This window comes from Panthera leo, chromosome B4 (assembly GCF_018350215.1).
Source record: "Panthera leo isolate Ple1 chromosome B4, P.leo_Ple1_pat1.1, whole genome shotgun sequence".
In the NCBI taxonomy this organism is placed as follows: domain Eukaryota; kingdom Metazoa; phylum Chordata; class Mammalia; order Carnivora; family Felidae; genus Panthera; species Panthera leo.
Window position 1 is genome coordinate 125401535 of NC_056685.1, and position 25813 is coordinate 125427347.

General features: G+C 44.1%; 1 protein-coding gene across 1 annotated transcript in view; it reads left to right on the plus strand.

The window, feature by feature from the left end:
* The first annotated feature begins 2463 nt into the window (after positions 1-2463).
* The window catches only part of TCP11L2 (t-complex 11 like 2), a 41822-nt gene continuing 18472 nt past the window's right edge, over positions 2464-25813 (plus strand). The window contains exons 1-6 of the mRNA XM_042947599.1: positions 2464-2605; positions 11048-11232; positions 13581-13716; positions 17576-17696; positions 18995-19215; positions 21370-21506. Coding sequence (XP_042803533.1) covers positions 11076-11232; positions 13581-13716; positions 17576-17696; positions 18995-19215; positions 21370-21506 — 772 coding nt within the window. The 5' untranslated portion in view covers positions 2464-2605; positions 11048-11075. The remainder of the gene's footprint in view (positions 2606-11047; positions 11233-13580; positions 13717-17575; positions 17697-18994; positions 19216-21369; positions 21507-25813) is intronic.

The following is a 25813-nucleotide window of genomic DNA, read 5'->3' on the forward strand; positions in this document are numbered from 1 at the left end:
TTCTATGACTGCCTGAACTCTCTGAGCAAGAATGTGAAACAAGGCTCATTTTGAAGGGAACTGCCTAATATTTTATAGTACTATATTTTTTCAAAGTGTCTTTTATGTGCAAGCCAGTATGAGGGCAGCTGGCCAGGTAATTGACCAAAAGGTTTCCAGAGAGCAAGTTATTTAATGTCAAAGTAGCAGTAGATTGTGCTTCCAGGATATTTCCTCTCTGAGCTTGGGTCTCTGATGTTACCCCGCCCTTTCTACGTTAAGGTTCTCACCCCAGCACATGCCGAAACTTGACTCATCTGCTTTGACAAAAAATTGCTTCCTTGTGGCTTTGAGAATTATGTATTTGAACTTTAAAATAAGTGCCAAGCCTAGGGTCAGGCAGCTGGTCACCCAGGTAGACTGGACAACTTTCCTGACTCATGCTCACCTGCTCCAAGTTATGTAAAAACACAAAAACAACACTCATCAAGCACTATCAAGCTAACAAGAGAAGCAAAACCACAATGCGTCATTGTCACAGTGCCCAAAAATTGGGAAAATGTTTTTGGTTAAGCTATTGTGGAGTTTTTAGGGTGGTGATGGCGGTTGTTGAGTAGCGGTTACTATTTGGCAAGAATCGAAATCAGAGGCTTCTGTCATCCTGACTGCTGATTCCAACAAACAATATAAAAATGAGCATGTTCACAAGAATGAATCTATGGGTGGCAACAGCATTCTCTCCTTAATCTCTTGGTTTGTATCAAGTTATATATTTTAGAAGAAGGGAGGAGAGAGTGGCATAAGGAGACACAAATACAAGTTTATAGATATCAGCCAAGTTTGTTCAGAGTGATTTGTCTAATAGTTTCAATAACTAACACTGACTAGACTTACTGTGTACAGCTCTGTGCACTTCACATGTTTTATCTTGTTACATCCTCACCATAACCGGATGAGATAGTTATCATTGTTATCCGTTGACCAAGATCTCACGGGTAGTTAAGTCAGAGCCAGGGTTGAACCCAAAACAAGTCCATGTTGTAACACCAAATTATTCCATCTAGGATAACTGGCCTTTTTTTTTTTTTTTTTTTTTTTTTTACATTTATTTGTTTATTTTTGACGGGGGAGGGGTGGAAGGGCAGACAGAGAGAGAGAGAGAGAATCCAATCGGTTTGTTTATTTTTGAGTGGTGGGGGGAGAAAGAGGGAGGAGGGGCAGAGAGAGAGAATCCCAAGCAGGCTCTTTGCTGTCAAAACAGAGCTGGTCCCTGGGCTCAATCTGGTGAGATCATGACCTGAGCCAAAATCAAGAGTCAGACGCTTAGCCGCTTAGCCGACTGAGCAGCCCAGGAGCCCCAAAGATAACTTTCTATCCTCCTTTAAAATGTTGCTTGTCTGGTTCAGTTTTGCCTCCACAATTCGGACATGATTTCAGCACGAAATTGAAATATTTCAGCCTATGCAAAATTCACTGCATGACACTATATCCCAAGCAATGCCAATATTCAGAAGACACAGTGGTTTTTATGGCTGCGGTTGGGGGAATGTTGTTTCTGTACATCCTGAAGCACACCCACAAGAACTAAACAGAGCCCACCCTGGGACTGTTTATTTACATTAACCCTTGTCAAACAGAGAGGTGCTGCCAAGCACTCTAGAGGAAGTGAGATGCTTTATCTTTTGCGTGCACACTAAGTTTACGTCTTCAGAGAGCCTGGGTGGGTGTGACTCCCAAAAGCTAATCTTTCAGTCCAACCATATGCAAATCTGGGCCGGTGTTTATGTGGAGGTGCAGACACAAACGTAGGTGACACTGCTGGTTGTCTGACGCGCGTGGGAGCGCACTTGCCCTGTTGTCTATTGGCTTGTGCTGTGCGGAAGGCGTGATGGTGGGCACCCAATCTGGATCGCCCCGTCTAGATGAGGGGTGTTCGGGTAGAAGTTCCACCCCGCGAGGGGTAGCTTGTACCATTATCCACGCAGGTGCGCCCGGGGGCCAAAACAGTCCTGCGCTTCTCGGGAGCAACCACGAGTAGATCAGCGCGCAGCCTCGCCCCGCCCCAACACCCCGCTCCGCCCCGCCCCGTACTCCCCTTCCTAGGCCCCGCCCCCAGCTCCCGACAGCCCCGCCTCCATCTCCGGGAGCTCCCAGCCGCACGGCTGCCCCAGTTCCGTAAACACTTTTCTCCCCGCCCCTAGCAGTTCCCTGGACTGCACCACTTGAAGCCCGTGGGGGGGCCCGTTTCCTCTGGCATGCAAAACACCGTCAATCCAAGCTCTTCTCGGCCTCTTTCATGCGAACGTGAGGAAAAATGTTCGGTAGTAAATCAAATCTGTCAGAGCTCTGCTATCGGAGCTTGAAGTGACTTGGATTTCCCCCTCTCCCGTGGTCCGTCTTCCCCCTCTCGCCGGTTACACTGCTACGCCTAGGCTGACTCTTCGAAGTCCCTCCCGGCCCTTTAAATACCGCGTGGGGGGGAGGGGGGCGGGGAGGTTGGGGGTTGTTGGACTGGTGAGTGAGTTTTCGAGGTGTTTGAGCGGTGTTCGGTGAGGGGACACCAGAGATCCTTGATCCAGGCTCACTCAGTCGCCTTTCTCCTCCACCTGTCTCCGCGCCAGACCCGGTGCGTATCCATCCCGGGGGAGGGGGTCGCGGGTTCTGAGGTGCCGGACCCGGGTCGGTGGACGAGAACATCTCGCCACAGGGCAGCCGAGGGCCTCCCCCAACCCACCTCGGAACTCTGTCCTGGGACGCCGGTGCCAGAGGGCGTTAAAGTCCCGCTTCTTGCTCCCCCCCATCTCCTTGTTTGACCTCAAACCGCCATCCCGCGTGGGAGCGGGAAGCGGGTACAGAGTGGCCGCGGCGAGTGTCAGGGTGGCCGCGGGCTTCGGGCCCCGGAGGCTGCGGGGTCGCGGCCGCTTGGCCGCGGTTTACAACCTGCTGGATCCGTGCCAGCGACCGCGCTGCGAACAGCTTTCCACCATCCGGGCCCCGGGAAGGTGCCAGCCTCGCCTGAGACCCCCTGCCCATCTGGGGTGGGCGAGCCGGACCGCCGTGGTGGCTGGGCGCGGCTCGAAGCGTGTGTTTGGGGTTTGTTGCCGGGGTTTCCCAGGCACTCTGCTTGGCCTCCGCCGTCCCCTCCCCCAAGGGTTTGTTTTGACAGGAAGCGTGCTGCTGGAGGGGAGGGGGGGCTGGAGGATTGGCCTGGGGGTGTGCAGACTCCTGGGGCGTCCCTCTACGGTCAGTTGGGGGAAGAGGCGGGAGATGCCAGTCGGGCCCGGGCTCGAACCCCTGGCCTCTCGGGGATGGCTTGTGCTTCCCCAAACTGCTCCTCTGGGTGGCTCCATGGGGTGGGTGGACGGACAGCGCAGATTGGAGGTGGCACGTGGACGAGCATGGTTACGTGTTTTCGTTAGTATTTGGAAAAGCTGTTCCATTAAAGGAGCGATTTCACAATGATCTAAAGTTTCCTTTTAAAATAAAAGTATTCAAATGCAAAAATCTAGTCAACATAGCAGTGATTGACAAATTAGGGTAGAGATGTGGAAACAGGCGTCAGCAGTGGTACCCAAATGACTGAAGTTTGGGAAATAATTATCTTAGGTGGTTGTTCTGTTACATTAACCTTGAGAAACCAGACAAGTTGTCCTTGTCCCCAGTGGGCCCCTCAGCCCCCAAGATCCCTATGGGCCCCATGGTCTGCAGCCCAGCCAGAGACCTTGCTCTTTGCTACCATAACCAGGTTATCGCTGTGGTTCCCACTTTAGGAGGCTCTGTGCCTGCCTTTTCCTCTTGCCTCCAGGGATTTCATCCATCATTCTGGCAGCCGGTGGAGGTTGCCTCACATGCAGTGGCCCAGGGCTGAAGATACCCAGTCACATGTGGAAGCAGCTTCAATGCCATTTTGTGAGGGTTTGGGGCCCCCAGAGGAGGAAGCACAGGTACTAAAACAGACCAGCCAGGGGTGTGAGGAAAAGTGTTTCCAAGTGTGAAAAGTGCCTAGAAATCCTTCCCCCTGATGCTGTCATGTTATGTGTTTCGTGAACATCTGTTTTCTTAGACAATGATTGGCTTGTTGGCTTTTATCTAGCTCTCTGTTGGCTCTAATTTGATGAAGACCAGCATTCTGTAGCTGAATGGAGCAGGAACCTATCTCTCTGCTCTGTGGTTTATGCCTTGCTGCATATGAATAACTTTTTAGCGCTGCTGGCTGGGCCTGGTTCTAAAGCAGCATTTTGCAGAAGATGGAGATGTTCCATACCATCTACAATTTTTTTTTTTTTCCTTCAGAGCCCAGTCTTATTCCTCTGACTCCTTGCCCTTTACTACACATATGTGAATGCTTGTCTTTGCGTGTGACCTTGATCTGGTCTTCAAGGATGACATCCACTAGATAGTTCGTGAAATTTCTCATTTCCACCACCCAGCCTTAACCGGATGGTCTCCATTCCTCATACAGGGCGTTGTTGGAAAATCTGTGTAGTTCACCTCAAAATGTTTTTGATACTAGTTGTAAGCAGTGAAGACTTCTGATGATATTTGAGTTTTAACTAGGGATTTTGCAGTGCTTAAAGAACGGCTCCCTGATAGAGGATTTTCCTTTACTGTAGTGGGGTGGTTGAGAATTGTTTTGGATAATAGACTCTTTCAGTGATGCCCTTCATGGTATAGCACTTTGAGCAGCCACCCCGGGGTAAGGTCAGCTCGTTACCACATATGTAAGTGTCCACGTGGTGTTGGGTAGATCGATTTGGCAGACAGAGAATGGAAAGAATGAACAACACACTACATTTTCTCCAGCCATCCTAGAGTGGTAGAAAGCATGGGCTTTAGGGATCCATGGCCTCGATTAGAGTTGTGCCTCTGCCACTGCTGTGACCCCTAAAGCAAGTAATTTAACTTCTCTGAGCCTCAGGTTCTTATATATAAAATAGGGATAATAGCAATACTTTAGCTAGCAAGGTTATAATGAAGACTCAAGGAGATAAAACACTTCAAATGCTTATGGGGGCTGGGACATAATAAGCACACAATAGCTATGAGCTCTGATTGTTATTATTTGTTATCAATGAGCATTAAGAGAATGGAAAGACACGATGTAAACATTGCTTTAAGCTCTGGAACTGTAAGTCTCTGCTGGTTTGAATTATTGGTGCCTGGAAAATGTGTTTGGAATTGGAAAGGGGAGACAGCCCTTCCTGTAAGCAGCTTAAAATTTAGTGGGGAGCCAGTTATGTAAACAGCAACTATACTACTTTAAGTGACTGCATAATGGGAATATGAGCAATGTGAGTGAGGCAGGAGAGAAGGAAAACCTAAGTGGTAATATGAATAGGAGTGTGGCCTAATTTGTTCATCAACGATATTCCTTGAGCTCCCCCTCTATCCCAGGAAGTGTTCCTAGCTCTAGTTAGCTGATTTAGATGGAGTGGGGATATCAGGGAAGGTCACTTTGAAGTTGTAACATTTAATTTCAAATCTGAATGACAACAAGGAGCCAATCACGTGGAGATCGGGGAGAACATGCTGGGGCGTGGCATGGGGGGCACGGGATGCGGAGAGACTCTAGCAGGTGCAAATGTTCCAGAATGGGGAGTTTGGCAGGTCTGAGGAACCTGAAGAAAGCCATTGTGTCTGTAGCAGGAAGGGTTAGGGGGAGAGTGATACAGGATGAGGTGGGTAGAGGCCAGATCACAGAGGAATATAAACCATTGCCAGGAAACTTCTTAAGAAAAGGGAAACCACCTGGAGATGAGCTCTTAAAAGGGATGATTTATTTTGCCTCTTCTGAAGGGCTCTGGCCTATTTCCTGTTTTATTCTCTAGGCACTGTTCAAGAAGGACATTGGGACAAGTCTGTCTAGAAGAACTTTTGTAATAGAGTGGTATCTAAGCTATCCCAGCGGTGGGAACAATCAAAATCTAAAAACTGCAGGAGCCCAGACTGTTCTGAATTAGACTTGAAATTTTGGTTTAGTACTCCTCTTTTAATTTTCCGCTTGGAAATAATTTCAGACTTACAGAAAAAGTTGTAAGAACTGTACAAAGAACTCCCTATCGTCTACCTTTTACTCATAATCACCTGTTAACATTTTGCTGCAGTGCTTTATTGTTTTCTCTTTTTCTCTCTCGTTAAATTAGTTGAGAGAAAGTTGCAAACATCATGGCCTTTAATTCCTAAATATATAAGCACAGTACATGTATCAACTTTAGTAAATTAACATTGTTACACAGACAGTAGGTTCAGGTATTGTTACCTGCTGTCATTTGACCCAGTAATAGCATTTTTTTTCCCTCTGGTACAGGATCCAGTCTGGGATCATCTGTTACACTCAATTGTCAAGTCTCTTTTCATCCGGAACATGTCCTCAGCCTTTCTTTGTTTTTATGACATTGACATGTTTGGAAATCATAATCTCTTCTAGTGGTAATAAAATAATAGTTGGCTGTCAAGCACTTACTAGGAGCTCAAGTACTTGACATAGACTATTTCAGTTCATCTTCACAACAATTCTACAAGGCAGATGTATTAATATCCCCATTTTGCAAATGGCAAACCGGAGTTCCCTCTCTCCAGTCAGTAAATATCAAGAATCAGGATCAAGAACCCAGTCCACCTGACTCCAGAGCCAGTGTTTTTGCCTCTTGGACGTGGACATTTGCGTTGTCACTGGTGGATCTTTATAATCCTGAATCCATGCAGGACGATTTGCAGATGAGTCTGCTACAAAAAGGAAATAAAGAAGTGAAGTTGGTAGTGTGGACACAGGCTAAGGAATCAACCCATTTCGCCTCCATCTGTGGTGGGACATAGGACTATCCCCTTCAGGTTCTTGCACCCATTTCCCTCCTCTCTAAAATGTCAGTGGTCATATTGCCATTCATTCAACAATAAATGTTTAAGTGTCTGCTGCATCCCAGTCATTGGTCTTGGAAGGAATTCCATAATATTGAATTTATTATTATTAAATGAAGAACAGTGCAATGAAAAATGTGATTATTCTCCTTGATGGTGACCCACTATAGTATTGGAGGCTGTGCTTGGAGTTATACGCTGCTTTCACCTTTGACTTTACCTTTGGCCAGTAAGTAAATCCTCCAGGTAGGATGAGAAGTGGTGTTTCTGAAAAGCTGTGTGGTTTGCTTGTAATTCCCAGCGGTGAAGTTTAAGTAGATCTAAGTTTGTCGGTATGAGAAGCATTACCTCTCTTAAAGAAATAGACTGGTTTTATTATCACTGTTGTAAGAATCCAAAATAGTTTTTAAAGCAGTCTAATTACCCTCAAGGCCTTTTGAGTCAAGTAGCTTTGTCCCCAGATGACTTATATGGAAACCCGAGACCAAGAAAAGTAAAAACAGATGTGAAGGAACTTGCAGAAGACCATTTACACTGGGATGGGCCATTTGCTTTTAGCTTTTGTATTTCAGACAAGCGCAAAAGTTCTGTCCTGGGTTAACTAGCAGTGTTATTTTATCATCATGGGATAAAACAGTTCTCCCCTCTAGAGTAGTTTTTAATGCCTGAAATGATGATGATAGTAACAAGAAAAAATGCAAATAATACTAATAATAGTCATCATCTGTATCCAGTTTTCTCTGTGTCAGCCACTGTTCCAAGCACTCTACATGTACTGACTAAATGAAGTCTCACACTTGCCCTATGCATTGGGTGTTATTAGTATGCCTTAAGAAAACAGCCGTTTCCTTATAGAATAATAATGGGCATTTGGGCTTCAAAGAAAAGCTTCTCCTTGGATGCACTAAAGCCCATTTGTGCTGTGGAGGCTTCTGCCAACCAAACAAGAGTTTCTAAACATTTTGAAGCTTTTATTTTATGTTTTCTGTTGCATCCCCTGTGCCAGAAACTCTACTTCCAGTGAATTGTTGGAAGGAAGCATAGTTGCACATTAAGTATGTCTGCTGTAAGCACATTTAATGTCTCAGAACTTCCAGTGAAGCCTCATGGAACTCTGGGTTTATAGCATTTTAGCAATTCCTAGTTGAAAGGGACCTTACAGCCAGCCCAACCTGCTCAGAAAAATGAGGTGAAGAGAGCCGATGTGATGTGCATAAAGTCACACAGCAAATTAATGACAGACCCAAGCCTCAGACTCTAGACTTATAACTCCTAGCCTACATCTTTTTATTTTTGAACCTTTGTACTTTGCTGCCTTGTTAAACACAATTAAGGAACCTACAAAGTGTGCTGTTCGGCTGGAGTAGAAAAATGAAATGGACAGTTATAACTATTAACCTAGTTCATAAATTCCAACGGATGAAAGCTTTTATTCACCTTTACTTGGAAAAACAGCCAAAGTGAAGGAAAATTAAGAGTAGAGCATACAGAGCACAGTTGTTATAGTGGAATTACTGCAAAAAATAATAAGACGGAAACCAAGTTTAAGATCAATAAGAGCGTGGCCAGGACCAGGGAATATTGAGTCTTACACCTACTAAAGAAAGTTTAGGTGGTAGGTTCCCTGCTCCAGTGCTTGAACTGTCACAGTACAAGGCCTGCAAGTGTGTGATATCAGTTTGCGAATGTTCTGGTTGAAGCTGTACCAAATGGGATTCAATGATTCCGATTCAGCTGACACCAAGTGAATACTTGTCACGTACTTGACACTGGCGATGGACGAGACACAGGCCCTGCCTTATTAAGGAGAGTCAGAAGTAGCCATGGGAGGAAAATAGCTGTACAAGGGACTTGACTCTGTGGTGGAGATACGGGACGTGTGTTGCAGATGTACAAAGAAGAGTGTCTGTCATTCACTCTGGCCAGAGGGTAAAGGCTTCCTGAGGAAGGTAGCATTTTCAAGAAATGCCATCAGTGAGACATAAAATGTTGGCAGAGAGAGAGAGAGAAATCTAGAGGAAAGAGCAAGTATTCCATTTAGGATTGGGGTTTGGTGGCAGTGGAAGAGTTAGGGCAGATCCCTTTCTTCTGTCCTCTATTCCCTTCCCCCCAGCAGATGGGAATTAAAGCTCAAATAGAAATGGGGCACCTGGGTGGTTGGTCAGGCAGCCGACTTCTGCTCAGGTTATGGTCTCACAGTTTGTGAGCTCGAGCCCTGCATTGGGTTCTCCACTCTCAGCACAGACCCTGCTTTGGATCCTTTCTCCTTCTCTCTCTGCCCCTTCTCTCTCTCTCTCTCTCTCTCTCTCTCTCTCTCTCTCCCTCTCTCTCTCTCTCTCTCCCTCTCTCTCTCTCTCTCTCCTCTCCGTCAAAAATAAACATTAAAAAAACAAAAAACTCAAGTAGAATCTAGCTTGCCTGTGGTAAAGGAGGTTATTTCCCCACTGGAGTTGCAAGGGTCCAGGTTATCTTATAGCCTGTGTTCGTGGTAGTTGGCGTTGGGACCCTAGGATAAGGCAACTATCTCTACATGGTAGCTTCCTGGCGGCTTCACTCAACTCCTGGCACAGTCAGCCTCCAATTAGCGCTTTTCTGTTTGTGAAAATGATGGGCCGAGCAAGGGCGCACTTTTACAACTGGCAGGACTGAAGAAAGTTGTTTAAGGGAGGCCAGGGGCAAATGCCCTTGGGCATTTGACCTTTTAATAAGTCCCTCTCAGGTTCATCCTTGTCTCTGTTACCACACACGGGATTAAAAAAATGGCACCATGTCTCTCAACAAAGGCTAGATTCCCCCATAGTCCCATGCGGCCTCTCCTTGTGCTTCAGCAATGCCTTGTTTCCCCTTTTCTCACGTTCTGGCCTCTGGCACACACAGTTGTAGGTGACTGGACTTCAGAGACAGAGGAGTAGGACCTTGTCTCTTCCATTCACTGTTACCTTTCCCTGTGCTGCTACACAGTGCGCACTCAATATATATAAGGAATCATTTGAAGAAACTGCTCAGGATTTCCAGACATACTATGTGCAGCCGTGGTTTCAAGTTCTTGCGGCTTTCAAAGCTCTGTATACCTCATTGCCTGGGCTGGTTCAGATTTAAAGAGACTCAGTGAATCCTTACTATCGTTATTGTCTATTCAGGATTTGAGGTGCCTTCCTCCTCGGGCCCAAGTTTCCTCTCTGTTTCAGCTAACGCCACACATATCAGAGTCAGTGCCTGCTGGGCTTTAGTTGAGCCTCCTGGGCTTAGGCCAGGGTATCCCATGTGCCCAGGATCCCCTTTCTAGAGGGTGACTGGGCCCAAGTGCCCTGCCTTTGTCTGGGAGGCAATCTGATGTTCCAGAATAGCACTGGATATAGATAGAGTCAAGGGACTGGTTTTACGGCATGGTAAGTCCCCTTGTCCCGAAGTCTGTTCCACCGACCTGTGAATCAGGATCTTTGATGCCTGTTTGTTCATGGGGTGGTAGTGGGTCCTTAGTCGACTGTCAAATGCAGACCCAGGGTCAGGCTTTAGTCTTTATATGATGGCAGTCCATGGGAAAATGGAGAACGTGCAGACTTGCCAGCCAGAGATTTTAATTAGTCTTCTCCCTTCCCCAAGGGGCTCATAAGGAACCAAAGAGGCTGATTTCAAAACTATTTTATTTAAAACAAAGCCAAAGGAACAGTAAGAATAGCTACAATGTGAGTGCCATGCTAAGTACTTTACTAAGATTAATCCTATTTAATCTTCAAGACTGAACCCTATAAATTCAGTCTTTTAGCCCAGTTTTACTCATGAGGTAGGTGGGTAAGTAAGTGACTTTCCCAAGGGCACATGGCAAAAGACAGCAGCAGCTTCTAACCTAGGTGGTCTGTCCCCAGTGCCCCATCCTCTCATACTCTTAACTTGCCATGTTTTAGCAACCCAGGAAGAGAGAGATTGTGTGTCTTCTGTACACTTTTAAGGGATCTGTTATTGCTGAGAGCTGCTCCTCATTCACACTGCGTCTGTCCTGAGTAAGTTCCCACTCAGGGCTATGGGGTCCCTTTTCTGGAAGGCTGTCTTGGTGGCCTGGCCGGGCTGCTATGGGAAAGGAGAGGTTATCTTCTGGGGCCTTTCCAACACCGTGACATGTGTGGGCAAAGCCGTCTATGTTGGAAGAAGCATCCGTGATGCTAGTGGAAGCCCCACAGAGTGTTGACACAGGGTCTGTTTGTCTATGCAGGTGTTATCCCACACTCGCGTGACACAAAATGCCCTTCAATGGTGAGAAGCAATGTGTGGGTGAAGATCAGCCAAGCGATTCAGACTCTTCCCGGTTTTCCGAAAGCATGGCTTCCCTCAGTGACTCTGAGTGCTCCAGGCAGAGTTTTACGAGCGACTCTTCCAGCAAATCCAGCTCTCCTGCTTGTAAGCTGACGGGGAGCAGGGACTAGGGGTGGCCGAGGGGAGGTGGTTCTAGACATGTGTGCTGGATTTTAAAACTCCTAAATGAATGAGAGCAAAGTATAGACTCCCCCGGTTTCTAGATGTACCATAATAGCACTGCAAAGGCAGAAGTAAGTAGCCACTAACGTTTACCACCTAACCATTTTTATTTTCATTACAGTCTCTGATATGCTTTGCTTTGACTATAAATCAGGTCCATAAACCCCACCTGTCTTTTCTCTTAAGCAGTGGAAAGCCACTCCCTCTTGAGATCACTTCTTGGACACATTCAAGGATAAATTCAAATTGGTCTTCTCTAATCATTGCCGATTTAAATGAAAGGAAACATGCCCCAATTCAAGGGTCAGGCAGGAAGTGAAATAATCTAAAGGGTTTCCTACTGATTTCAAAAACTGTTGTGCAAATCACCCCAGAAAAGTAGCCACGAGGAGAATTACTACACCAGGGACGTAAGAAAGAGTTTAAAAAGTGGCCACAGTGCAGGAGACGTCTTTTTCCCCTTTTGTGTGTGACAGCTATAAAGGTGTGTAAAGCCAGTGTTTTTTCTTTTTCTTTTTTAGCTTTTTAATTGACATCTTGTATAGGAAATGTAACATCTTAAAAGACAAAGCAAATGCAGAAAGAAACAACAACATAATCAAATGCCCACTTCAAAAAGTTTGTTCATTTGTGTTTAAATTTGTGCAATCTCATTTTTAAAACATGTGGAAAGTACATGAGTGTAGAGAAAAGAAGATTTTGCCTATATCACCCAAAAGTGACAGCTGGCAGCACTTTGTCACATTCACTTTTCATATTGACACGTGTATATGTAGGTGTAGACTGTTTTCACTTAGAATTATAATTAAAATGTTTACCTATGAGGATATACTTTTAAGACATTTAGGGGTGCCTGGGTGGCTCAATTAGTTAAGTGTCTGACTCTTGATCTCTGCTCAGGTCATGATCTCACGGTTCATGGGGTTGAGCCCCATGTCGGGTTCCACATTGAGCTTGGAGACTGCTTAAGATTCTCTCCCTCTGTCCCTCTCCTCTGCTCACTCTCTCTCTCTAAAATAAAAAAAAAAAAAATTGTTTTAAATTAAAAAAATGTAAATTACTTCATCAAATGACTATATAATAAATTTATTTAATCATTGATTTATCATTGGACATTTAGTTAATTTCCTTTTTTTTTTTTTTGGCTGTTACAAATAGTGCTTTATGGTACATAAAGCCTTTCCAGGAATTCCTTTGGATACAATTGGATTATTGGACCCCAGAGTACAGACATTTTTGAGAAGAATCTTAATGAGCCAGAGAATTGGGAAAGGAATTAACTAGCAGTCACCCAGCTTTCTGTGCTTTTTGTCATTTTTTATATTATATATATGGGGTTGATGCCTCCAACAGGGTACCTAGGCATCTTGACGAGGGACTTTGCTAATTCCACATATCACCATTTTTTCCTCTTCTTCCCCCTCCTCTTCCTCATGGTCTTCCTCTTCTTTTAGAAATTATTTTAGGTAGCAATATATTGCCAGTCAGTATTGTTTTTTGAGGAAATGATTTTTAAGTAATTGAAGCTAAGAGTTCCAATAGTGATTTTTAAAAGACATGACTTATTAGAACAATTTTCTAGAATAATCTTTAGAAATAATCAGAATAATTCTTTATTTACTACTTCTGACTGAAAAGTAGATTATCCAGTTTACCAGATTAATTTTATTTTAATCATCTACATTTATTAAGTTCTTACTATGTTCTTCTTTACTAATCACCTCAAGACAGCCCTATGAGGACATATGTTATACCTAGTGAAGTCGAATGATAACAACCAATTGGTAAAAATTGGAGCCAAACCCAAGCATTATGCTATACCACCTATACTTTTAGAAGTTATAGTTTTAAGAAATCCGTTATTTCATTTTGAATGTGCTTAAATTAATGAGTTATGAATTACAGAATAAAAGTAGTCTTATCAAGTTCCTGCAGAGTACGTGTAATAAATGCAGATATCAATAGGTACTAAAATATAAAGTGATTTAATAAAAGAAAGGTAACTTATAATAGCTTCTATTAATAAGATAGTCTCTAAAACACTTGAGAATTTTTTTTATCAATAGAGTAACTGAAACTATCAAAGGAGTTCTTAAATTTTTGAAGTCTTAAGTAGTAAGCAGAGGAATCTACCCAATTTAGTATGTATTCTTCTTATTTGTAAAACCCTGCATGTGTACGTTGGGATAACTTACACTCTGTCTGCATTCAGAGGCTTCACTGGATGACAACTTTTCCATGACACGAACCGGATTTTGTTTTTCTTTCAGCAACAAGCCCTCCCAGGGTAGTAACATTTGACGAAGTGATGGCTGCAGCAAGGAACTTATCAAACATGACACTTGCTCATGAAATTGCTGTAAATGAGAACTTTCAATTGAAACAAGATGCCCTCCCTGAGAACAGGTAACCCGGAGGCATTTGTGTGTGTAAACTGAGCTGCAGATCCTCACACACACACACACACATACACACACGTTCACACTGATTCCTAGAAGTCTTGTAAATATCCACTGAGAGTGAACATTGGTTAGTTCTCTAACAAGGTCTTATACTTGTTTTCAAAACCACTCCTCTAGGGTACATGTTACCCATAATTTTAGAACTCAGTGTGTACGTCACTTTCTGTGGAAAGCGTTTCCTGACACTCCTGAGCATACCAGACCACATTAAATCCCCTTCCTAAGGACTCCTGTTGCCCCTTCTGCCTCCCTTTGTTAAGAAGTCTTTATGTTCAGTGTCTGTCTCTCCCATGTGACCAAAACACCATAATGGAAGAACTATATCTATATCATTTGGGGCTCTATCCCCATTGCCTAGCAGAATGCCTGACATACAGTACGTACTCAAGAAATGTTTGCAGATTGGCTTATTAAAAACTGATATTCAGGTTGTAAAAGATAAATCAATGTAGCTGAGCTGCCAAAGTGCTAAGAACAGGTGATCCAGAAGCGTCTGGTGGTAGGAATCACAACTACATGGGCACCCCTGGTTAACCTCAGTCCCCGCCCCCTCCCCAAAACCCGGGGACCTTTAGTAAGAGCCACACCCTATATCCTACCTCAACCTCTCTGACTTTGTTGGCTCATAAATCCCCTGGGACAGAGAAGAGAAAAGGCTTGAGGCCATAACTACAGGTAAGTCATCTTTAGAGGCAAAGTTAGGGGCGCCTGGGTGGCGCAGTCGGTTAAGCGTCCGACTTCAGCCAGGTCACGATCTCACGGTCCGTGAGTTCGAGCCCCGCGTCAGGCTCTGGGCTGATGGCTCGGAGCCTGGAGCCTGTTTCCGATTCTGTGTCTCCCTCTCTCTCTGCCCCTCCCCCGTTCATGCTCTGTCTCTCTCTGTCCCAAAAATAAAAATAAAAAAAAAAAAACGTTGAAAAAAAAAAAAAATTTAGAGGCAAAGTTAGCTCATGAATAATGGCATTAAATCTTCAACCTCACAGTATCATTTATAAATCCAGAGGCATTCCTTCTATCAGTTAAGACAACATGTCATATTTGATTCTATTTAGAGGTTTTATGCTTATTTGTTTTAAAGTAGGAAAAATAGGAAACATAACAACTTTCCTTCTTTAAAATCCAGATTGTTTGTAGTCCTGCTCCTGAGGACATTATTCATAATAATCACTAATATTTTTTAAGATTACTGGCCCAAATAGGTATATCTGTTTGGTTTTCCATGGTAACTGCATTTCACCACAATCCTTCATACCAGCTCTACTGCTACACCCCTAGGCCAGGCCACCATCGTTGTCTGACCGCTACTCTTTCAGTCCTAATTGGTTGCCCTGTCTCCGTCCTTAGCCCCCCATAGTCCATCCTCTCCATTCACACAGTAGCCAGAGTGATCATTCTGAAGGGTTAATCAGAGAAGGTCATTTCTTTGCTTAAAATCCTTCAGTGGTTTTCTATTGCACTTAGAATAAGAAACCCAAACTTCTACAAACCCATATGTTTGGCAGAAAGTATGGCAGCAAGGCTCCACTTCCTGACCACGTCTTTTACTCCTGCCCTTCCTGCCTGCTGCATTTCTGCCAAACTGGCTTCCTTGCTGACCTCGGAGTATACTGGCTTGATCCTGTCCCAGGAACTTTGTCCTTCTTCTTCCTTCTTTTTTAATGTTGTTCCCCTAGATTTGCACTGGCTGCTTTTTTTCTCCTCATTCAAGTCTCAACTGAAAGGTCACTGTGCTAGGGAAGCGTTCTTCAACCTCCCGGTGAAGGCAGCACCCTCTCCATCACTGTGTACCACACTGTCTTACTCTGTCTTCCTCATGGTTCTGAAATTGCCTTATTCATTTTTAATGTGTTTTGTTTTTGTCTTTCTGTCCCTGCTAACAGATAAGCTTTTTGAGAACAGACAACTTTCTTTTTTACTACAGTAACCGCAGCACCCAAAACAGGGCCTGGCACATATTGGATGTCATATAAACATTTATTGACTGACTAATAAAAATGAATGCTTGAAGTTTACAATGTGGGAGTATTTGTGCTGTAAATTCAAAAGCTGTGAATACAGGCCATAGCAAAAGCAGTTGAGGATCAGGCAGACTCTGGATTTGAATCCTGGCTCTGCTGAGACCATTTCTGAGCCTCACGTTCCCCAAGGACGTGATGGGGACTAAAACGCTTCAAATGCGTGCTCATGGGCATCCGAGCGCCTGGACCATAAGGATTTTGATACTCTGGGAAATAGGAATACCTCTCTCCTTCCTTTTCTGCCTTAGCTGGAAAATGTGAGCAAGGAAAGTGAAATGCAAACTTAGGACAACTAACTTTATTTAAAAATAAAATAGCATGTTATGAGCTGTTGATTTTTCAGATGGCTTTTTACAAATGGCCAAGTTGTTACCTTTTAAAATGTGGCTGACTCTCATATTCTACTAAATATTGTCTTTGGGGGAAAAGACTTGGCAAAATATTTCTGATTTCTGATACTTAGCAAGAATGCTTGTAAATGATTTGATTGATCTCATTCCCCTCCCCCCCCACCCCATCATCCTCCAGAAAATTAAAAAGCTGAAAAATATCTTTCAGCCTTTAGGAAACCTTACATTTAAACTCTGATGTCCCTGCAGGAGCTATAAAGTTATAGCTCTTCCTTGGTCGATCCATTCAAGCCACGTACATAAGGCTGGTAAAGTCAAGAGTGAAAGTCCATCCCAGCAGTGTTTGCCTTTCTCATTGTTCTGAAGTTGCTCAGGAGGGTCAACACTAGAAATAGCATTTATGCTGAGTAAATCTAGTCAGGAAACTAGAATAAGTTTTAACATTTAAAGTTGCTGAGTAGAATATAGCATTTGCAGTTATGGAAGCAATTTTAACTCACACTCCTCAGAAAGCTGATTTTAATGTCTCATGGCATTATTGTATGTTTAGCTATTTGTACTCTAAAAAGGAAAAATAAGGACATGTGCATAACTATGAAGTTATTAATTCATTTATCATGCCTTCATCAAACACTCACTGTATGCCAGGTACCGTGCTAGGTACAGTGGCAGGTACTTAGAAGAAGTTACGGCCTCTGCCTGGGAGAGATGTGTGCCCTATGTAGAGGATGGAGACACCTAAGTAAGTACAGTGCAGGGAAATATGTGATTTTCCTAAAACTGTTGCCAAATGGTGTAGGAGTTCAGTAGGGATGTGTATTTAAATGTGCACCTATGTTAGTTCAGTGACATAAGGGGTGAGGCAAAGTGGCCACCTATTCTATTGTGAGCTCTTCCTGGGATGGTTCCTATTCCAGCAGTGTGGTCTGGCTGACTTTAAATGGGACATCTAAGCTGCGGTTGGCAGCCTGTCCCATGCATGTCTCCTTGGGGCCAACCTGTTCTATTCCGTGCAATGAAACTTTAGCTGTTGAGGAAAGAGCAACTTTTCCATAGCTCAGACCAAAAATCTAGAACACGTCTAAAGATCCAAAGAGCAGCTGGGCAAGTTATGGCATCTCCCAAAGGTACGATTTTAAGAACTTACTGAAAGCTGTAGCAAGAAGGCATTTTTAAAGTCGAGGGGAAACTCCTAGGACAGGATATTAAATGACACAAGTGTATACTATACCTATAGATTATTCTCAACTATATAAAAACATGCATTGAACAAGGGAAATATGTCAAAAGATTAAAATGAGATTATGGGCCATTTTTATTCTCTGGTGTTTTTTTTTTTTTCTTAATTTTGTAAGATTTCTACAATGAGCACATTTCTTTCATAATCAGGAAAAATAGTGCTTATTTTTAAAAACAATTCATTTCCTTCCTGTAGCTTGGCCAGTCGAGTGAAGCACATTGTCCACCAGGCCTTCTGGGACGTCTTGCAGTCAGAACTGAATGCCGAGCCTCCGGAGTATGAACATGCCATCAAACTGTTTGAAGAAATCAGAGAGGCAAGTTGATGTTGTCTGTATTAATTAGTAATTCTTTTCCCCGAAGACTGTTTTTGCGTCCTTCAAAGGGTGCTGGAGATTCTTTTTGGAAAACTGAGTAAGTCCGGTCACTGGAAGGGTGTTTTCCGAAGTGCACTTCCCCGGGGCGGGGTGGAGGCAAGGGAACTCCGGCGGTGGAAGGAGGGAGCGCAGGGTGACGCTTAGCACACCGAGTGGTTGGTCACAGCAAGTCAAGAGCACAGACTCAGGAGCTAGAAACCTGGTTTAGCAATGGGTTTAGCAACAGCTTTCCAATCCTTCAGTCTTAGCGTTCTGAGAATTGTAAGAATGAAGTGATAGGGCGGAGTTTTAGTGAACATTCACGAAGCCCTTGCTCTATACCATACGCTAGATTATTCATTTATCGTTACCATAATGCTGTGAGGTAGTTACCACTGTTACTCTTACTGAATAAAAAGGAGCTGAGTTCCCTCACTTGCCCACAGTTACCCAGCTTTGAGGGATGGAGAGGGATTGGAATCGAAGTGCTCGGGCTCAGAGCCCGTCCTCCTAACCATGTGCTGTGTGTGTAAGCACAGTGTCTGCTGTGTGGTGAATACTCAGGATAGGTTGCCTGAGGAATATATAATAAATATCTTATATGTAAAATATACTAACGTAGCCCATGGGGTGTTTCCATCTGCTCTTCTTTAATTTTTTTTTAATGTTTATTTATTTTTGAGAGAGAGAGAGGCAGAGTGCGAGTAGGAGAGGGGCAGAGAGAGAGGGAGGCACAGAATCCGAAGCAGACTCCAGGCTCCAGGTTCCGAGCTGTCAGCACAGAGCCTGATGCAGGGCTCGAACCCACGAGCCGTGAGAGTGAGATCATAACCTGAGCCGAAGTTGGACACTTAACCAAGTGAGCCACCCAGGCGCCCCTCATTTGTTCTTTTTTAAATGGTTCTTTGGAGCCATGATCTGCAACTTATTCCTTCCTTACATGGTTTATTTGTAAACTTTTTGAAGTTATTTCAGTAATACTGCTTTCTTGCCAGTTGCTCTCATTCTGGTAGTTTCAGTAACTTCCCATGAGTAGTGGCAAGTTGGAGGGGGGCTTTAATGCAGAAGGTAGAGCTTTCTTTTTAGATTTGAGACATTGGAGTGCTCCTCTGACCCACCACCAGTCAGTGTAGACTTCTGTGGCACCCAGGGCATTAAAATATGGACAAGGAGCTTGGTCTTCTAGACACTGAAATAAAAAATGACAACCCTTATTCACGTAAGAATGCCGGTAACTTTTCTTTCCTTTCCCTGTGTAGATTCTCCTTTCTTTTCTGACTCCTGGTGGCAACCGGCTTCGCAACCAGATCTGTGAAGTTTTAGACACAGACCTAATCAGGCAGCAGGCTGAGCACAGTGCTGTTGACATCCAAGGCCTGGCCAACTATGTCATCAGTATCATGGGAAAGCTCTGTGCTCCTGTGCGAGATGACGACATCAGAGAGCTGAAGGCTACCAACGACATCGTGGAGGTGCTGAGGTTAGCACTTTCCCTGCTTGCATTTTCTTTCTTTTTGTTTGTTTGTTTATTTATTCATTTTTGAGAGAGTGAGCACAAGACGGGGAGAGAGAGGGGGAGACAGAGAATCCAAAGCATGCTCCAGGCTCCGAGCTATCAACGCAGAGCCCAACCCAGGGCTTGAACCCACAAACTGTGAGATCATGTCCCGAGCCTAAGTCAGACGCTTAACCGATTGAGCCAGACAGGTGCTCACGGCTTGCATTTTCTGAGAGTACCTTTCAGTTCATTCAAAAGGGAAGTGTGGAATTGAGGAACACAGAATAATTTCTGGTCTTCCAAAGGAATCCTTGACCCTAGGAGAAACCAGAGAAGCAAGGAGCAAGTCAGTCATTTGCCCTGAACATAGAATTTTCAGATAGAATGACCTAACAAAGTTGTTAGTTGGTCTGTGGGGGGCCCTGGAGATGCAGTGAGGAAAAAGACAGATACAGTCTCTGACCAGGGAGTTTACAGTCCAATGGGAAAACAGACCTCGGACAAGGAATTGCAATTGTGGTAAGTGCTATGGGAGGGGATGTACAGGGGATTAACAGAGCTTCTAGCAGAGGGACCTAATCCAGTCAAGGATCTAGGAAGAGGTCTTTATGAGTTAGGGTAATGGTAGCTGCTATGACACATAACCCCTGAACTCTTGGTGATTTAACCAGTATAAGTTTCTCATGTCACAGTCTGAAGCAGGGGTTCTTGGTCAGGCAGCTTTCCACATGTTATTTGGGGACCCAGGTTCCTTCTATCCTTGATCCCACTGTTGCCCAAGGCCCCTTGGAGTCCTGTACATTCAGCTAGTGAATGGGAAAGAGATCGGGGAAGGCATACCCAGTGTTCAACCTCTTCAGCCCAGAAGAGACAGATTCCACTGACTATAACCAGTCCTGTGGTCCCACCTAGTTTGAAGGAGGCCTGGGAAACGTGGTTGCTGTCTGGAAATACATTTCCCTAGCCACAAATATATACTGTGGAAAAAGAGCACAGACCTTTGGTGGTCACCTAACCATTTCTGCCACTGCTTCCCTGAGGAAATGAGGTATACTTTAAAATTGTAAGGGTCTAATTCTGGCTGTATAAACAATAACTTCTTTGTGATCCCAGAGGAAAGAGGAGTCTATGATAGTTTTCACCAATGAGAGGAACTCCCCCCACCCCCGCCTTTTTTTTTTTTTTTTTTTTTTTTTGTGAATACAGCCACGTTGAAAATTAAGTTTTATGTAATAGTATTGGAAAGGTAGGAGGAGGAAACTGGTATGCATAGAGCAGGTAACTTACGTTACTAACTGGGGCAAGTCGATAACCTCTCAAAGTCACACTTTACTCCATCGGTGAAATGGGCTGTATGTGTCTGTAGAGTTGTGTTCAACTCTGGCATACAGTGACTCTTCAGTTGCAGAATCCATGCTCTGAGTTACCTTATTACCCACGTGTGGTATCCCATCTGTGGTCTTCATCTTGGTCATCTATCAAGCACCTACTGGGGACCACTGTTCCTTCCATGATGCGTTCATAATCTCATCGACTCTCTACAACATCCCTCCAAGACTGATCTTGTCTCTTCTTGCACAGATGAGGAAACTTGCACGGAGAGATTGAGTAACTTATGCCTGGCCACAGAGCTGGTCAGTTGCAATGCTGCATTTGAGCCCAGGCGTGCCCAATTCGAAACTGAAGTATTTTTCCCCTGTGCCTTACTTCCCTGTCCTTTTTCTTCTTTTCTCCCCACCCCACCCACGTTCCCTTAGGAGGAAAAATCAAGTACACTATGTACAGACTCCTTAAAAGTTTAGGGCTTTCCAGTGAAAATTCCTTCTTGAATCTTTGTCTCATTGTTAAGACTCATTGCTTATGCTTTCTACTGTCTACCAGTTCACTGCTGGGTGTAATGGATCAGCTGGAGGTATTATATTTGCTAAAGCAAATACTCTTGAGATCTGTGAAGAATAAATTTGGGATGCATGTGTAATGCCTTCTATGAAAAGTGGCCTTGCCAATGGCAGTTGGAATTTCAAAACCATTTGGGGGATGTTTATATTTTCTAGCCTGTAAAATAGATTGCAGTTAATGAATTTCAGCTTAATTTCTTAATCACCTCTTTAACTATTTTCACTCTAAAATTTTTAGACAAATATTTCATGTCCTGGACCTCATGAAAATGGACATGGTCAATTTTACAATTAGGAGTCTTAGACCACATCTTCAACGCCAGTTGGTGGATTATGAGAGAACCAAGTTCCAAGAAATTTTAGAAGAAACTCCAAGTAAGTACAATATAATGTGTATATGTTGAAACTAAGTGGAAATATGATGCGTTATATTTTGGTATCTTAAGGAGTGTCACTAAAGAATGTTGACTTTTCTGTTAAACATTTTTGTAACTTCTAAAATTGACATCACAAATTTATAGCTGTTTGCTGTGTCTCAAGCACTATTCATTTCTTCATGTATTAAAAAATACATATTTAGGGGCGCCTGGATGGCGCAGTCGGTTAAGCGTCGGACTTCAGCCAGGTCACGATCTCGCGGTCCGTGAGTTCGAGCCCCGCGTCAGGCTCTGGGCTGATGGCTCGGAGCCTGGAGCCTGCTTCCGATTCTGTGTCTCCCTCTCTCTCTGCCCCTCCCCCGTTCATGCTCTGTCTCTCTCTGTCCCAAAAATAAATAAAAAACGTTGAAAAAAAAAATTAAAAAAAAAAAATACATATTTATTGAGCACTTGCTGTGCCCCAGATACTAGGATTGCTGTGGATCCCAGTTGCTGTGGATACCGCAGTGAACAAAACAATGTCGTGACCCCTGGGGAGCTGACATTCTAGTAGGCATGACAGACAAACAAATAAGCATGTATTGTCAGATGTGTTAAGTGCTATGAAGAAAAGTAGGAAAAAGGACAGATAGCAATGGGGCAGGAGTGGGGGAGGTGGTGTTTTTTAAGACAAGGTAGACTGAGATGAGAAGACCTCTCTAAGAAGGAACGTTTGAGCAGAGTTTGCAAAGGGAAGAGGAAGGGGCGTATGAAGATGTGAGAAAAGAACATTCCAGCCAGAGGGAGCTGCAGGTACGAAGGCGCTGAGACAGAAGCGTGTGTGTGAAGTTGGACAGACACACCACAGATAGTGTGGCTGGAGTAGAGCAGGCAGGGAGAGAGTGGGCGGAGACGAGGCCAAGAGGTAGACAAAGGCAGGTCATACAGAACCTTGCTAGGAAATGAGAGCTTAGAGTTTATTCCAAGTTTTGACAGGAAGTCATTGGAGAGTTTTGTGCAGGGGAGCAACATGTGATTTGCATTTTTAAAGACCGCCCTGGCTCCCGGGTAGAGAGAGAATAGATGGTACGGGAGCAGAGAGGGAAACAGTGGCACCATGTAGGCGGTATTGTGCAAGAAATAATGGTTCACCTGGCAGTGGTGGAAGTAGTTAGACGGGGTCAGATTCTGGATGTGTTTTGAAAGTTGAACAAGACGATTTGCTGGAAGTTGGATGAGGAGAAAGGAGAGGAGGTGATGATGCTAAGGTTTTCGCGTGAGCAGTAGGGTGAACAGTGATGGTTGTTAGTGGGGTGGGCAACTAGGGGAAGGCAGGTAAGGAGATGGTATGGGATCGGGGTCCAGGTTCACGTATATGAACCTTGAGATCTTACATGGCATCAACATGGGCATGTCAGGTAGGTGTTTGGATATAAAGGACTAGAGTTCAGGGGAATGGTGGGTACTAGGGATACACATTCAGGACTCACCAGTATATTTGTGATAGATCAAGCCACAAAACTGAATAATAGTTAACATGAATAAAATGCTTTCTATATGCCAAGCACTTTACCTGTATTAACTAATTTGATCTTTGTGACAACTTCAGGAAATTACCCCCCATTTTATGGATGAGGAAACTGAGACACAGAGAGGTTAGATCACTTGCCTCCATAACACAACTTATAAGTTATGGAGCTGGGACTCACCCAGGTGGTCTGTGTGCACTGTTCATACTCTTATCCACAGTATTGCACTGGGTGAAATTACCTGGGAGTGAGTGTAGATACTGAAGGGGCCTGACCTGGAACTCTAGAGCATCTAGAGATCGACAAGAGCAGACGGATCCAGCAAAAGAGACTAGGAACGAGTAGAGCTCAAGAGGAAGGGACGGAACCAGCAAAGGTGGCTGTGAAAGAGCAGCCAGAGAAGTGAAGGAAGCCAGGAGCAGGTGATGTTCTGTAGGACAAGTGAAGAAAGTGTTCAGACAGTGAAGGCATGATCTGCTACGTCATGTATTGCTAAGTGGTCAAGAAAGATGAGGCCAGGGCTTGACCGTGGGTATGACTGTATGAGAATCCTTTATAACCTTGATGGGAGCAGTTGCAATGGACTGGTGGGCATTAAAGTTGGACTGGAAGAGGGGTCAGGAGAGACTGGGAGTAGAGAAAGTAGGACCTCAATGAATCCTCACAGTTACTCAGTTAAGTAGGTACTGTTAGACCCCTTATTTCACAGGGGAGGAAACTGAGATGCCAGATGGTGCACAGCTGGTAAAAGGCTGGCTGACTGATTCCTTCATTGGCAGACTCTTAACGCTGGCTTCTGGGCTGTAATTAACCACAATATAAGGCCATTAGGTGACCCACCCACCTCATCCCACCCCTCTTGGACGGAGCTTTTCTGTTAAGATAGTCAGTAGGGTGGCCTTAATTGTAAACAAAGCCAAACAAGTGCCACTTTTAAAGGGACTCCAAGAGCCTGAAGCATGTCCGGGGAAGAGGGCATGGGTTACAAAGGGTCACATGAGGAGCCGTCCATGAAGCTGTGTGTATTCTGCTTGGTAACGGGATGCGCCTGGGCGGTGAGCATTGCCTTCCCTGTTGGTATTGAATCAGGGACTTCCGGTTAAGTTCTGCAGGGCAGACTAGGATCCACGGAGGGGGTAGCAGGCAGCCAGTTTTGACATTTATAGCAGCTACAGCTGTTTTAAATTTGGAATGGGCCCCTCTAGTACTAATAGTACTCAGTGCCAGCTATCATTTTGTTGAGCACTTATTATATGCTAAGTCCTTACTATGTGCCAACACTCTGATTAGCCCATTCAAGCCTCACAGTAGCCCTGTGAAACTGGTACTATTATCACTCACTGTTTACAGATGAAGAAATTGAGGCTAAGGTACTTACCCCAGGTCACTGCTGAAGCCTGGATAACCCAGGCATGTCTCTGCCCCAAAGCTTGTACGCTCAACCGCTACGCAGCACTGCCTCTCTCCAAATGAGACACTGACCGCCTTTGGGGGATCTCCAGAGGGGGCGCTAGCACTGAGTGGTGGATATGACTAGATGACTTCCAACCATCCTTCCACAACAAAAATTCTGTGACTTCAGGGCTGTATTGTTTTAGCTCTAAAGGGAGAGAGGGATTAGTGGAAACAGAACCCTGCATAGAACCTGAATCTGAAACCTGAACTACGGTAACTATGTTCATAGCAGTGTTTTCCTTTCCAGCACATTATTGGTTGGTTTCATTTGTGTGCCTGTGTACATGTGTGTGTACAGGTGTGTGCAAATGTCTCCATGTCTCGAATCAAGATAGCTTGTCATTTGGAGCGAATTCCTTAATATTGGGTTGAATGACAGTTTTGATCATCTTAAATGATTTGTTTCTGTCCTTAAAACTCAGGCTTAGTGACCTGCATTTGTACGTTTCACATTGACTTGGATATTTCCAGAGATTTAAGAATAGAATATATCCAGTTGTGCATATAGGTCATTATTGCCCAGCTCTAAATATGTTCCCAGAGAAATCAAGAGTCCAGGAAGCAGAGTGTATGTCAGCTGTTAATTATATCCTCAAGTCACTTTGCCAAAAGTCGGCCACTGTGCCCTAATATCAAAATAAGAGCCTCACAGGCACATGCAGAAGGACAGAAGAGTTGGATTTTTGTGTGTATGTGATTTTTATAAAATAATTATTGGAAAGTTAATAGAGAGGAGTACTGTAGATTTCTGAACTGATTTCAGAAAAGATTTTATTTTGCCAACAGAGAGATTTTATGTAATTGCCTGATTTACAAGTCTTAGGCACTGATTGGTCACATGTACAACATCAACAAGATGACCACATCAGGTCCAACAACTAAATTACCTGTGGAAAGAGTAACAGATTACCCCGAGGGGGCCAGACCACAGGTAATTTCTAAGATACTCAGCAAGAAAAGGTTTTTATTTATTTAGATAATATCTTATATCTGATAAAATATTCTCATAGAACTTCATTTCATGTGATTCTTTCAAAAATCCTACGAGATGTAAATATTTTTCAAAAACCCATGAAACTGCATTGTGATTGTCTTTGCCTGGCACACAAGGCAGTCAAGGACTACTAACGGAACATTCTGAAGATGAGCCAACTGATGCTGAGCGATGGCCTGCCCAAACACAAGAGCTCCTAATAAGTAGGGGAGCGAGGACTGGAAGCCAAGTCTCCCACATCCAAGCCAAGATTTAACCAAGCTGCTGCTTTGGCTGCTTTCTTTGGATTTTTCACTTTTGTGTTACATCAACTGGGTTGTATGGCAAGCAACAGAAACTAACTCTGGC